The sequence below is a fragment of the Populus euphratica genome, unplaced genomic scaffold (genome assembly GCF_000495115.2).
Source record: "Populus euphratica unplaced genomic scaffold, PopEup_1.0 scaffold79.1, whole genome shotgun sequence".
Taxonomy (NCBI): Eukaryota; Viridiplantae; Streptophyta; class Magnoliopsida; order Malpighiales; family Salicaceae; genus Populus; species Populus euphratica.
Genome location: NW_011499959.1, coordinates 12,785 through 27,693, shown reverse-complemented (window position 1 = coordinate 27,693; position 14,909 = coordinate 12,785). Strand labels below are relative to the sequence as shown.

General features: G+C 34.7%; 2 protein-coding genes and 1 long non-coding RNA gene across 4 annotated transcripts; all 3 read right to left on the bottom strand.

The window, feature by feature from the left end:
- Positions 1-400: 400 nt before the first annotated feature.
- On the bottom strand, positions 401-2,511 carry LOC105138524 (uncharacterized). The gene is made up of 3 exons (XM_011044626.1): positions 2,207-2,511; positions 1,895-1,999; positions 401-1,055 (listed from the first exon to the last, which is right to left on the bottom strand). Exons 1-3 carry the CDS (start codon positions 2,316-2,318, stop codon positions 715-717), a joined length of 558 nt encoding a protein of 185 aa, XP_011042928.1. The 5' UTR covers positions 2,319-2,511; the 3' UTR covers positions 401-714.
- A 3-nt stretch (positions 2,512-2,514) lies between these two features.
- On the bottom strand, positions 2,515-3,705 carry LOC105138523 (uncharacterized). Its single transcript, XR_844795.1, has 3 exons — positions 3,510-3,705; positions 2,929-2,975; positions 2,515-2,531 (listed from the first exon to the last, which is right to left on the bottom strand). It is a non-coding gene; the product is annotated as an uncharacterized LOC105138523 (long non-coding RNA).
- A 2,619-nt stretch (positions 3,706-6,324) lies between these two features.
- LOC105138522 (uncharacterized) lies at positions 6,325-14,283 on the bottom strand. 2 transcript variants are annotated; one of them, XM_011044624.1, is made up of 20 exons: positions 13,707-14,283; positions 13,493-13,567; positions 13,343-13,377; positions 13,183-13,261; positions 12,703-12,795; positions 12,533-12,617; positions 12,361-12,436; positions 11,350-11,478; positions 10,991-11,089; positions 10,801-10,902; positions 9,879-10,040; positions 9,705-9,803; positions 8,857-8,908; positions 8,666-8,777; positions 8,501-8,571; positions 7,981-8,378; positions 7,343-7,413; positions 7,185-7,266; positions 6,909-7,031; positions 6,325-6,784 (listed from the first exon to the last, which is right to left on the bottom strand). In XM_011044624.1, the coding sequence occupies exons 1-20, from the start codon at positions 14,152-14,154 to the stop codon at positions 6,725-6,727; spliced, it is 2,451 nt and encodes an 816-aa protein (XP_011042926.1). In that variant the 5' UTR covers positions 14,155-14,283; the 3' UTR covers positions 6,325-6,724. The 2 variants fall into 2 exon arrangements, with proteins under 2 accessions (XP_011042926.1, XP_011042927.1); XM_011044625.1 differs by having other exon boundaries at positions 9,705-9,800; positions 13,707-14,282.
- Between the last annotated feature and the right edge of the window lie 626 nt (positions 14,284-14,909).

The following is a 14,909-nucleotide window of genomic DNA, read 5'->3' as shown; positions in this document are numbered from 1 at the left end:
TAATAAAAAAACACACACCAAAAACGTCAAAATCTCTATTCATAGGCATTTAAATGTTTTTATATGCATGGATAGTTCACATGTGAACTCATCAAAATATAAAAATTGCATAGTAGTTTAATAGTGTGTTTGTATTTAAATTAGTGTTTTGCATGTGCTTTATTAAATCAATTTAAAATTTTAAAAAATAATTTAAAGTAAAAATAATTTTAAAAACGTTTTTTAAACAAACTTTACATTTACATGGGAAGCAGCAAGTTTTGGTTAACAGAGAGAGTACGAGACCATTCTGAGATTTGTGACGTGCAAAACACTAGACAACACAGATCAGTGCTTGAGTAGCCAAAATCATTTACCCACCCACGTCCTCCTCATCCACCATAACAACACAAACATTCTCTGATCACAGCTTCAAATTCTCGCATCCATGATCAAATATTAACTACAATATACGAATATAAACCATATACCGGGAGGTCACCCCAGAAAAAATCAGAATCACATCTAATTGCTTCGTCCCAATTCAGTCTGCAAGTCCCTGTACCGTATTCTAATTTCTAAACCTCTCAATCCGCCCCGAAAAAATCCATCCAAAACACACAAGGGCCTCTGGGCAGTAAGTGTTTGACAAAAATCCAGCAGTGTGCGCTATAAAATATGCCAATGTTGCTTGTTATTGTTAGCTACGTGCTAGTTTTTGGTCTTGTATATTCTTCAATGGCATGATATGGAGGAGACTGACAAAGGGTACGAGAACGTATTGGCATATTCAAAGGTGAGAATGCCACCAGCTACCAAAGGCTTTCCATCGTTTACAAGGCAGTCGTTGTAGCGAAGCCGCTTGAATATCTTGGGGTCGACGAGGCGAGCGGAGCTGAACCAGCCACAGTTGAGGTGAACCCTGCAGATGTCACATCCAGTGGCACACATGTTCATGATCTGAACAGTGTAAGTAGGTATGCCACTAGAGAGAGGAGCTGTGGGTCCCTGACTAATCACAATATCAGCGCTTGTACACTTTTCTCCGATCCTGTTAGGTTCTTCCTTTGCCACCGCTGTGTGAAGCAGATACAAACAAGGTAAAAGGCAAACTTTTTATTAAATTCCATGACAGTGAAAGCTATGCTTTTTAAAAATATATATAAAAAAAATGTAGCAACACGCTTGGCAGCCTCATTAAAACGTGATGTGAACTCAACCACGTACTGACCCACCAAAAGGGAATCGTGAAAAGACAAAAAATACTTTTTGGAGGCGAATCACAGGAATTATGTGAGAGAGGAACAGAGAAAATTAACTCATGATCCATCCTTTATTCAAAGTTCAATGGTGCCCTTCCCCGTGCACAAAGATTGAAAACTCAACCAGACCTTTTGGCCCAAAACAATTTGCTAAGGCACTGCTCACAAATTTTTGAGCAGGAAGGCTAAAAAGGGTTGACAGAAACATAAAAGGGATTCTAAATCCCATCAAGAAGATACTTAGTGTTACTATTTACTACTACTACGACAGCCCAATTGTTGAAGAAGGGTGTCCGTAGTGTAGGGGACCACAATTTGCCAGCGGTGCACGTTAACATGCAACATAGCTAGAAAACACGGACGTGCACCTCTGACAAGTATATCGTACGCTCATCTGAATAATGTGCCGACGGTCTTCCCTGCTGGCGAAATAAAAGGGTATGTGTTATCAGGGAGTGTCATGAACCACAAAAGACTCACGTATACCGCCCCCCACGTCATAACACTTTGTTTTGGCCCCCATTTATTTTATTTCGAAGATATAAAAAACCAAAATCCCATATTAAAAAGAAATTGCAAAATCCACCTGATATTTATTTTCTTTTTTAAGAAGCAAGACCTAAAATAATTTTGCAAAATTTATGAGTCCTTACAGCGAACAAGCAGCTTGCGATGCAGGGAAGAGGCACTGTAATTCCCTTCCTCGTGAAGAAACATGTGGCTCAAGCCCATGAATCCACCTTCATCTTTACCCGAACCTGGAAATTAATATTAAAAAATAGCAAAACAGAATAAAAAATAATAATAATAATTAGAGGAATGAAAACAGATGATGAGATGGATCAGGTATCTTGGATTTTATAACAAAAACAAAAGGTTATTAAAACCAAAACCCACCACTTCAATGATAAATAAATAAATAATCACTTTTATCCATCAAGATAAATAAAAATCCAGAGACAAACCTGAGAGAAATGAAGACTTGGATATCAGTATAGCCAGCAAGAGGACCATCACCAAAACGACGCCAATTATCTTCGAAACCACCTTCCTCATCGTCGAAGAAGAAAAACTCATTGACACCCTCTCAAACTCAAAAGCTTCCCTTCTTGAAACTGTCAAAAGGAAAGGCGTCTCCAAGAAGTCAAAGACGAAGAGACTGACTAATGATAGAACACCTCGAAAATGAGTAAGAACAAAACGACGGAGTCTGACTCGGGGAGAGCTTTGGCTTTTGATAAGATGTTCACTCACTCGCTCTCTCACTCTCTCACACTCTCTCTCAAAAATCTGCAAAAATATAACGATGGAGGTATTATGTAGTTGTAGATATATCACATCAAGGAACGACCGTCAGATTATAAGAGAAACAAATGGTTCAGATTTGACTTTCAAAACACAGAAAAGAAACAGCTACAACTACTTCCCCTGCCTCTGAAATTAAACATCTTAGGTACACGAGGGGAGAACGATTTTTTAAATGTTTCGAAGGCTGTTCAAAAGCATTTTTTATTTAAAAATTTAAAAAAAATAATTGCTAAATTTCGTTTAATATTAACATGTTAAAATCATTAAAAAAACCAATTTAATGCCTATTAACATGTTAAAATCATTAAAAAATACCAATTTAATGCTTTTTAAATTAAATATATTTTTAAAACGGGCTCAAATACAATTAAAAACTCACTTCCAAGCATGCACTGGAAGCCTGAACTACGGAGATATGGAACAGACCTGTAAACAAAAGAAAGCGAGCATGAAAAATGAAAAACAAAATAGGCAGAGTTTTCAACAGAGGAAGTTGTTGAGGAAAGATAAAGATTAAAAAAAAAAAAGGTGCTCAGAGTTTTCAACAGAGGAAGTTGTTGAGGGAAGATAAAGATTTAAAAAAAAAAAAAAGGTGCCGCTGCAGACTGCGGAATTTACTACGCTATAACGGTGTAGACAAAAAGCAGAGACAGAGAGAAGAGGATGATCTTGAAGCCAGAAATGTCAAAAAACACCAGTATCTTCCTCTGAACACTGCATTTATAACTCGTACCCTTCAAGCTAAAAAAACCGTATTCAAATAGATACGTACATCCATACAAAGTGAGTGTATGTGTGGGTGTATCGTGTATGGTATACGTCCGGAAGTTGGAGAGGAGTTCACGGATTCTTCCTTCCGTATTCACCTGAGAGAGAGAGAGATGCAGAACAATCAACACCGAAACGCGTGCGTTTTGTTTGGATACAGATTGAGAGAGAGATTAGGGAAAGACCAGATACTTGGGTTTTCTAAACTGGGCAGTTGACGTTATTACTCTCGCGCTTGAGACTTGAGACCTGGGTTTTGTATTTTTGCGGGTATTCTTTGATGGTGACTAGGTGCAGCTAGTGAGATAAAATGCTCGGAGGGGGTTCCACCATAATAGCTTTCTTTCTTGTCATGCACCGAACCCGATGGTTCTAGGCCTTGCCCCTCTGAGCTCGTGACCTCTACTTTCTTTCTTTCCTTTTATTCGAAAAGCATGGCAATCAAGAGGCAAAAATGAATGCAAGAAATAGTTCTTCGAGGAGAAGAATTTTTTTTAAGATCATGATAAAGATAGGAGAGGGAGGAGGTACATGGAAAATGATTGAGCATTCCGTATACAATGGAGGAGGTGCCATAGAAATATATGGTTGAATTATACATGTAAAAGAAGATTATTAAATAAAACAAAGAGTAATCACTGAAGCCCCTCCCACATTTTTTTTTCATTTACCAGTACCGTGTAATGGTCATTTTATCTTTCTCATTGAAAAATAAATACATGTATTTGAATTAGGATTATTTTAGTATTTTTATAATATACATTAATTATTATTAATTTCTTTGGAAGTATTTTTATATATTTAATGTTTTAATAAACAGTAAAATAAAATAAATACTCTCAAAAATAAAAAAATAAATGGTCTTAGGTAGGGATATTTAAGTATTTTTATTTTTTCATACACGGTATAATAACATATGTATCTTTAGATGTAAGACATTAAATTTATTGTAGGTAGAGACATTTGAATCTTTTAGCCTTGATTTTTTTAGTTAATTGAAAGTTTATTTAAGTGTATTTACATGATTTATTATTAAAATAATAATTTTATATTTAAAAAGTTATTAGCTTGTTGGAGCTACCATACACTTTGGGCTACATGTATAGTGATTTCTCGTGGTCAATAATGAATTTTTACCATCTCATTTTATTTTCTGTTTTCTTTTTTTTATCATAGGCGACATGTGCTCTTCGAATTTGACCAGTGTATTGCTAATGACTCTTTTTTTTCTTTTTATTTCTTTCTATTATTCTAGTAAATACACTATAACCTTTATTATTATTGTTATTTCATATCTCTTTCTTGTCATGCACCGAACCCGATGGTACTAGGCTTTGCCCCTCTGAGCTCGTGACTTCTACTTTCCTTGTTTCTTTTTATTCGAAAAGCATGGCAATGAAGAGGCAAAAATGAGTGCAAGAAATGGTTCTTCAAGGGGAAGAATTTTTTTTAAGATCATGATAAAGATAGGAGAGGGAGGAGGTACATGGAAAATGATTGAGCATTCCGTATATAATGGAGGAGGTGCCATAGAAATATATGGTTGAATTATACATGTAAAAGAAGATTATTAAAACACAACTGAATAAAATAAAGACTAATCATTGAAGCCCCTCCTACAGTTTTTTTCATTTACCAGTACAGTGTAGTGGTCATTTTATCTTTCTCATTGAAAAATAAATACATGTAATTGGATTAGGATTATTTTAGTATTTTTATAATGCATATTAATTATTATTAATTTGTTTGGGAGTATTTTTATATATTTAATATTTTAATAAACAGTAAAATAAAATAAACTCTCAAAAGTAAAAAAAATAAATGATCTTAGATAGAGATATTTAAGTATTTTTATTTTTTCATACATGTTATAATTACATATGCATCTTTATACATTAAATTTATTGTAGGTAGAGACATTTGAATCTTTTAACCTTGATTTCTCTGGTTAATTAAAATTTTATTAGAGGTTATTAACATGTTTTATTATTAAAATAATAATTTTATATTTAAAAAGTTATTGGCTTGTTGGAGCTATAATACACTTTGGGCTACATATATGGTGGTTTCTCATGGTCAATAATGAATTTTTACTATCTCATTTTATTTTCTCTATCTTCTTTTTTTATTATAGGCGACATGTGTTTTTCGAATTTAACTGGTATATTGCTAGTGATTCTTTTTTTTATTTTATTTCTTTCTACTATTCTAGTAAATACACTATAACTTTTATTATTATTGTTATTTTGTATCCATACCTTTTAGTTTTAATTATTTTTTTTTAATATTTTTTTGTTGAAATTTTATTTATTTTCAAATAAAACTTCAACAAAAGATTATAAATTTTTTAAAAATTATAATGTAGGTAAGAAGATTTAAATAAATATAGATGAAATTTTCTTTCAGGATCCACCTCAACATTGATGAATTGAAGAACATTTAAAATATTATAAGTGAAAGAGGGTTGATAGTTAAAACAATAACCTTCATTATTATTGTTATTTCATATTCATACCTTTTAGTTTTAATTATTATTTTTTAATATTTTTTGTTGAAATTTTATTTATTTTCAAATAAAACTTCAACACAAGATTATAAAAAAAAAATTTAATTATAATATAGGTAAGAAGATTTAAATAAATACAGATAAAATTTTCTTTCAAGATCCACCTCGACATGGATGAATTGAAGAACAAAGGGTTTGAAATCATTGCATTCAATGTGTCTTGGTGATTAAATCTTAATTTTAATATTGATATTATAGGTTTCGATTTTACAGGTAATTTAGTTAAAAAAACACATTAATGGAATCCTCTCTCAAACCTCATTAATCGAATAATAGTATTTTAGACTCATTTTCTAAGCGGAACTAGTTAGTATGCCTAAACGATGCGACGTGATAGTTTTCTAAATTTTATTTTATTTAATTTATATGGAAATTAAAATAAGCCAGTGACTTCATCAATGATGCAAACAGGCAGCAACATACCGACATGCATGCAATAGATATGATAATTTTCCACTGTTATGATTACCCAAACTCAAGTAAGAGGGAGACGCATGCGGGATTTATATACGGAATTTACAAAAATGTGCCTACAGCTCAAGGTATGGGATCTCTATACAATCACAAATGGAGCTCTTCTTCTCCCCGTTTTCCTCCGCACAAATAGTAGGAAATGTGCCCGAAATGAGAGAACAGGATGCCAGGAGAGAGTGCAAAGACAAGGGATTAGTGAAGAAAAAACATGAACCCAGCTCCTATGTTAGCGAATCTCGAAAGCTACGTCAGCTTAAGGTCATGATGAAAACCAGACACTAAAGAGGAAGACTACAATATGCACAAGATAACCAGTGGAGGAGATTGATACGAAGTGCTCTCAAGCATAGTCCTTTGAGATGAGATTTCATCTTTTCTCCAACAGCCTGACCTTGTCGAGCAACTCCTGAATAGTATTTGATGCATCCTGCAAGGATACACCTCAAGAGTCATCCAACTATGACAAATAAGAGAAGAAAAAAAACAAATTAAAAAGCACAGGCAACAAATTCTCCCCAGTGGTGACAAGAGGGAGGGATAATGCAAAAAACCTTTAGCTTCTTTCTCAAACTCTCCTCCTCCTGGTCTCGTCGGTCCCTCTCCTCTGAGAATATATCAATCAGACTTTCCTGTTCCTTGTTCAATTCTTCAAGTTTTTGCTGTGCTTCCTGCAACTGAAGAAGCAGAAAGGGAATTAACGTTTCAGGAGATTTCAAATTCAACAAGCCATGTGGCAAACAATAGCACCTAAAGCATACAACTGGAATCCTATATTCCTGATATCCCATCCAACACATTAACTAATGGCAAGTGGAGATGTTGTATACCTGTATCTCAAGTGATTTACACTTCTCACACTGAAAACCACTCATGTACTTCCCTTGAGTCTCTCCTTCCAGTTTCTGTAATCTGCAAACCAAGGAAGGAGATAAATAAAATAGAAGGAAGCATAGTTCTTAAAAGATCAGAGGGAGAAAAAATCAACCTTTCTTTTAGCTCACGATTCTCTTGTTTCAAATGAGCAAGGGCATGATCCCTCTTATCAACATAACCCACCTGTCAATTAAACAGCCTGGATATCATTTCTGTAACTCCAACAAAAAATGCAGAGGCACAGAACACAAAGAAAGGATGGCAAACCTAAATCAATCTCAACATTTACTAAAAATAAGGAAATAAAATTGCTTGACAACATGAAGCACTTGACAGTTGACCAAGCCTTTCTGTTAATTATAATCAGATGTGACCTAAGATTTAAGGAGTAGAAAAATCTTCGACAGCTATCATTAACATGGTCTGCTTCTTTGCAATAGTTCTTCAAGCAGCTCAATGTAGATCTTTTAATGACCGGGGAGTCTCTGATCGACTTCAGACAAGGAACTTGTCAAAGGAGCTTTCTATCTCTAAAACTACCATCTGGGTTATTACCAGGGATAAGATCCCACATCACAAAAGAGACATAAAAAGGATAGCATTGGAAAACATCACCAGCTAAAAGTACACCAGAAAATAGAGATAAAAAGGACAGCATCTGGAAACATCATCAACTAAAAGCACCTTTCCACAAGTGTGGCCTGTAAATTGGCATAGAACTTATAAAAAAAATGATGCAAGAGAAGCAACCTTTGGTTGGGATCTTGTGTCTATTTGTGCCCCTCCAGAATCTTCAAAGTATGAGGACGAACATGTTTTAGGCAACCCATTTTTGTCAAAAGACTTGTTAGTAGGAGTGGTCTCTTGAGTGCTCCCATTTGCTTCTCTCATAAGAAGAGCAACACGCTCATCATCTTCACTACTCTCATCTTGAGCAGGAGGTGAAGGTCCCGAAGATACAGTGTTTTTTCCCAATTTGGTTGGGGTCTTTGTTCTAATATTCCCTTTATTGAAGGCATTTCCATTAACATACCCACGGTTAGAATGTGAGGGGAATATCTTACTGCTCAAACAAGTATACTTCTTTCTAGATTGAGAAGATGTGGGTGGTAGATCATCAGGAGAATTCTCTTCATTTGGAAAGACAACTTCGTGTGAGATCAGTAAGGGGGTAATAAGAAAGCTTTCAAAACTAGTATGCAATAGAAGAAGGCAATGCCTGATGCAAGACACCATATACTTGGAAACATTAAAACATCCCAAAATATACCTCTATCTGACTCATTTATCAGTTTCTTATTTCGCCTTGGAGCATAACCAATTTTGTGGCAGTAAGTGCACCTAAGAAAGTTGTGCACAGCTATTAGTAGGATTTAAACCTCACATATCCTGAAGAGCAATTGATACCAATCAGTTAGAAACATGAACAACAAACCAGTAATGCTTTTGCATTTGTACTAATCGAGCTTCAAGTCTTGCAAGAACTGTTGTGCGTTCAAATCCTTGCTTATCATGAGCTGGCTCAATAAAATTAGCTTCCAACACACCTGTCAGCAGAGATAGAATCATTAATGTTTACAAAGTATTAGAAATGGATAGTTGGGGGAATGGAATGCAAATATTTACCAATAACTCCACGTCCATCACTTCCAGCTGCATTCCAAAGCCTCCAAAATGGCTATAAAACAGACAGTGCTTTGTTAAGAACAATTGCAATCAATTAACTTTGTTTGGCGTACTCAAATTACAGCAACCCGATGCTTTGGGAATCAAATGTTTGTTGATAATTCAGATGGATTCTTTTAAATACATCTGCATATTAACATATTAAATACTTTCCATCTGCATGCTTTAAAGGACATGATAATTTGAAAAGAGAGAGTATTTAAAATGCATCGTCAACAAATTTATGAGTGCAACATTAAAAAATTGGGGTTGGCATTTTTTGCTGGATGCAAAAATATAAAAATGTCAAATCCAATGATACATGCAATTCATTTTCCCTCAATTATTCATTACCCCAAAGTATTTACGCCCACTTTCCAACTTTTACATGATTTTTCAGACCAAATTGCAGTATAAGTGCATACACTTTGTTAATTCCTCTAGCTTTTGCCATGGAACATTAATGAATCTGCTCATGGTTCAAACACATGTCTGTTCACAGTTCATTCACAAAATGAGAAATGGGGCACGTTGCTCAAACACATGTCTGTTCACAGTTCATTCATGAGAAATGGGGCATGTTGGGAACTTTTTGCTGACCATATTTCTAACCATACTCATCCATTCTGGAGAAGACACAAGCGCACAAAAGTTCGAACAAAGAAAAAGGGCCAAGAACCAAATATAAATGGACATAATAATTATAAAAAAAAAACACATCATCATGCATTCAGTATCACAGCATCACTGAGTTTTACAACAAAAAAGAAAAGAAAATCAATGATAATTTCTCTGAAAGCAAAACAAACCTTGATTAGTCGATTTTTGTGGTAAACATTGAACCCTTGAACATCGATGTGATGCTTTGCATCCTTCACAAAGCCAATGGTGACGACAGCAGTCATCTGCTGACAATAGATGCGAGCAATCAGTAACAGAATAAGCAAAGAAGAGAATTATCCAACCAAGTTAAGTTGTATTACATTTGTGTCTTTCGGAACACTGTCAGCACTAGGTTGTGGCCGGTACGTTATCTCTTGAGATAGCATCATATCATTCACTATATTGTGGTGCTCAACATCTTTTCCACGGAGAATGATTCGAAAGCTGGGAGGCAGTCTGAGATAGAGAATTGATGTATAATTCTGGAGGTTGACATGGAAGTAGATAAGCATCAACCAATCAGTTGCTAAACGAGAGATCAAGGATGTTTAAAACAGCCAAAGAAATAAGCCTGTCTAATTGAACAGGACAAATTAGTCAAACCATATTAATTTCCACAAATTTAAGCAGGTCACAAATGGAGTTATTCGGATTAATCCCCACTTTATATCAACCTGTTCCCTACATTCTTACAATTTCTTTTTCTTTTTTTTCTAAATAGTAAAGTAGATGCAAAAACATCTATGCCGTGTTAAACTTGTGAACTAAAAATGCCACTATAGGAATTTCCAAACAAAATGGTTTCAGCCAAAAAGAGTCTTTTTCAAGCATTTAACAATTTCATGTCGAGTTTCTCAAGATTTTGATAATATATCTTGATTACATTAAAAGGTAAAGAAATTGAAATTTCTTGCTACTTGAATTTCATAATCATTATGCTTTATGAAATTCCCCAAGTTAAACAATGAAGATCCAACGTGTTGCACTCAACAAAAACTAGTTCTATTAAAGTAGAAAGTGTAGAAAAGGTACAAAATAATGAATCATAGAAATAATGGTGTGGAGAGATTAGCTAAATCATTCTATTAAAGTTGAAAATGTGGATTACAGAATCAAAATTTGATCAGCTAGATAAAGCACAGATAATCAACCAGATATGAATTGTTAAGGAAATCAAAATTCTGATTAGAGAACAAAAATTAATCATTTGAATAAGAGCAACAGTATAGAGGGATTAGCTACCCTTAATGAATGCCTATAAGTAAGGAAGTGTCTGGAGTTGGGAAACTCTTTTGCCATTTGTATATGCTTCTCATCTCGATTGACGCCTCTTAGTTGGATATCCTGTCAGATTATACACCACATAAAAATACTCTCCAAAAGATCAGTTTCAAAATCTTATTTGGAATTAGATTAGACATTGAAGACATACATGAGGATCAGAGTCAAAATCAAGTTCCAACATGCCCTGGTCATCCTCCCAAAGATTGTATATAATTATACGTGTCCCATGATCTGACATAAGCTTAAACTATAAAGTATAAAAACACGAAGTTGATCTGACATAAGCTTAAACTATAAAGTACAAAAACACGAAGTTAACAAAAAAGAAGAAGAAGTTTACAGCATAAAAAATGATATGCATGAACTAGATAGACAATACAATGATAATTCTGAAAACTAGACCATCAAAGAGAAATAATGGAGACCAAACACAGAAGACAAGAGAAGAGCATGTACACAGGTGTATTATTATTTTTCTTTGTTTTACACTTCATCAACAGTAAATACCTGGCGAAGAAGGTCTGCCTCACTGGAAAATGGAGACCAATGAACTATTGTCTCCACATTTCTATTCCAATCACCAGTAGAAGACCGAAACATCCTGCTCCATTCCCGTCCCTTTCTTTCATAGTCAAGCTTCATAAAAATTCACAAAACAACAAAGTTTAGATGTGTATGACTTCATTGAAGGTTTTTAATTATTAATCTCCAGGAAACCATGATTCACCCTCCATAGTTAACACATAAAACTATCAGAAACATAAATGGTGAAAAATTGGAGTTAAAACAGTGACTAAGGTGTATTGATAACATGTAATCAAGACTGAACAGTTGCGTGTTGCTACCAAAATAGTAACAGAGGAGCTGAGAACCCAAATTTGGGCATTCCTCTTAACAAGATCCTTCTGTCTAAATTTCAATCATATGCTAGTATAACCTAATGCCAGCAACTCCAAATGGCCACTGTATGCAATACAGATAAGTTCGCTATGCATCATGCATGCCACACCGCATAGCACACAGATAAAAAAAAAGGAGCAAAACCACCAACATAGTGAAGGCCCAAAGTTCATGCTAAAAAGGAAAAAAGAAAAAATGCCCAATGATAACCAAAACCTAAAACCACTGTAAGAAAATGAGAGGTTTTCCTAAATGCAACTCTAAACACAATTAGGAACGGTGTAAAGAGGAGAGATCCTAGAAAACCAAAATCTTACTCCAAAGGAAGAAATTGTATAGTTTTTACTAGACTGTACGACACTTGATCTAAAATAGCTAACTCAACTAGAAAAAAAATTTAACACCAAATACAGTAACTGATCAATTTTGAGAACTATACAGAATAGCAAGCAATATTGTGAAGTTTAAGTCATTGGAAACTGTGGCACCAAGAGAGGATAGCAAAGATATTAATCATCCTAAAGATATCCAGAGTTTGCTGCTACATAATACAGATAAGATGGCATGTTTAGTCTGTGTGTCTGTGTGTTCAATGAATTAGAACGATCAATTAATTACCATGGGCACCACAATATCTTCTTTCCCTGTGTTCCTCAAAAAAGTGTATGATAGCAATCCAATGCTCTGTGTAGGACTAAAACCAAACAGAAAAAACTGTCAATATTCACCATCCACAAGGAAAAAAACAAAATGTCAACAACATGATTATAAGAAAAAAAAGAGCTCAAACAATTTGCCATCTTTTCCCTGACAACGTGAAAACACAATCACATCTGCTCCAAGCCTCATGGTACTTGTCTTAAACCCATTGCCATCTGAATAACAAAATATACATCGATTTAAGAAACTACAACCAGAAAAATAAAATGGATGCATCTTTCCCAAGAGACAATGATTTACATTGTCCAATGGTGTTAGCCACTTTGCTTTTTGCAGAATAACCCAAAGACATGCATTGTCGCAGTTTATCTGGATCCATTCCACCACCGTTATCTGTAACACAGAAAAAGCACCACAAAAGATACCACATATTAAGAATATAATAGCATAATCAAGAAAAAAAACTCTCATGGGAAGAAAACATGACATGAAGCAGAGAATATAATATGAAGCTGAAAATATCTCAGGCATCTAAGATTAAAAAAAAAGAAGAAGCACAACTGACACATCACATAATGACAAATAAAACATCTTCAAAGCATCCTGTTTATGACTAGAAAAATTAAGATTGAGAAAAACAAGCCCATTCCATAACAAATGAAGCAAAACAACTTGCATACACTTCGAAATTTGCCCAATATCACCAGTGATCCATTAAACTTCAAGTCAGAACTAAACCCAACAAGGATAAACACCAGCTAAGCAGAAATAAGCACATACCTTCAATCAAAAGCATTCTGCTCTGATCCTTCTTACTTTCAACCATATCTATGTTAACAAACCGGGCTCCATTGTCAAACTAACACGAAAACAAATAAACCATGAAAACTCAAAAGCTGCAAGTTTCACAACACGAAAGTAACCAGCACAAAAAACTAACCTCATCCAACGCATTGTCCAAAAGTTCAGCGAAAGCTGCAAAACGGAGAAGTACAAACAATTTTTTTTATGAAATCACAGTAAACCAAAACAAAATGATCAGTCCCCCATATGTAATCATCAATGTAGAAAAGAAAGGAATCAACTTTACCTCCGAGCGCCCATTTATGACTAGTTGCATTAGAATGCAGAAATTTTGGATGAACCCGAACATGATCCATTCCACCTGCAAGTTATATATATATATAAAAGATAAGCCTTTACAATGCACATTGCAATTAACAATAAATAAAAAACTGACTCAAATAATCAAATTAACAATAATAAGTGCAAATGTATCTTGCAGAATAAAATAAAAAAATTACCAAAAGATGAATCCCAATTAGCTCGAGGAGCACCCTCATAATCACCAGCTTTCCAGAACTGCTTACTACTTTGACCAGTCAAACTCACTCTCCTACTCTCCGTCGACTCCACCGCCATGATCTCCGCTTCAGAGGGCGTCTCCGAATCCGGCGGCGGCGTAATTGGAGCAAGAAATCCCAACGGCAACACAACCCCTAAATCCTCAAAATTCCTCCTCTTCTTCCTCCTCTTCTTCTTCTCAGTACCTCCATTAACACCACTAGGACCCCTCGGTCTCTTAGAGATGACACTATTTGCATCCATCTCGGATTCCGACTCACTCCCGCTACCACTGCTACTTTCACTGCTGCTACTGAGTTCGATTACCGCGGGAGGAACGCCGGAAACGGCGGCGTTTCGTCGATTGGGTAACGGCTCAACAATCTCACGCTTTACATTGCCACCCATGATGCCTAAAAACCAAAAGGTATGAGAAAAAATGAAGGAGATCTTTCTCGCCTTTGACTTTGGCTTTGCATGTGGCTTTTGAGAAAAAAGGAGTTTGGAGTTTTTTTTACTTGTTTGGAGAGTGGATGAAACGGCGTTGTCCGTTAAATGCAACGAGCGTGTGGCCTGTCTGTCTGTCTGTCTGTCTAGTTACTTTTACAGGGCAGGGCCTTGATATGTCAGCCTCGCGTGATGATCCTTTTTCCTTTCGGTCCAATCGAAAATTAATATGTCCACCAAACACACTTCTGTAAGATAGCATTTAATAACTCTTAATACATTTATTTAACTTGATCAGCATCATTAATTGATCGATTAATGTGGTCTGCCGTCACTTCAGCATTTCAAGGAATGTTGTCGGCACGATCTCAATTAAAATTAAATATCTTTATAAATATATTTATATGTTAAATATATTATAATTTAGATATTTATATTAAATTTCTTAAATATTTCTTGAGATGTTTACCTTAAAAAAATTTATACAAACATATTTCTCTAGTAACATACGAGATTATCACTTTAGATAATACAAATCTAACACAACATAAATATAATAGAAAATTTTAAAAATATTTAAGTTTGTAAAATAATATTTATTAGTTTTATCATATACGCATCATAGGAGCGCACCAAGTTTTCTGCAAAACAATGGTTCTAAGGATTTTTTTATCCTTGTCAAATAACTTAATAATTAAGTAACAAGAACATTAAAA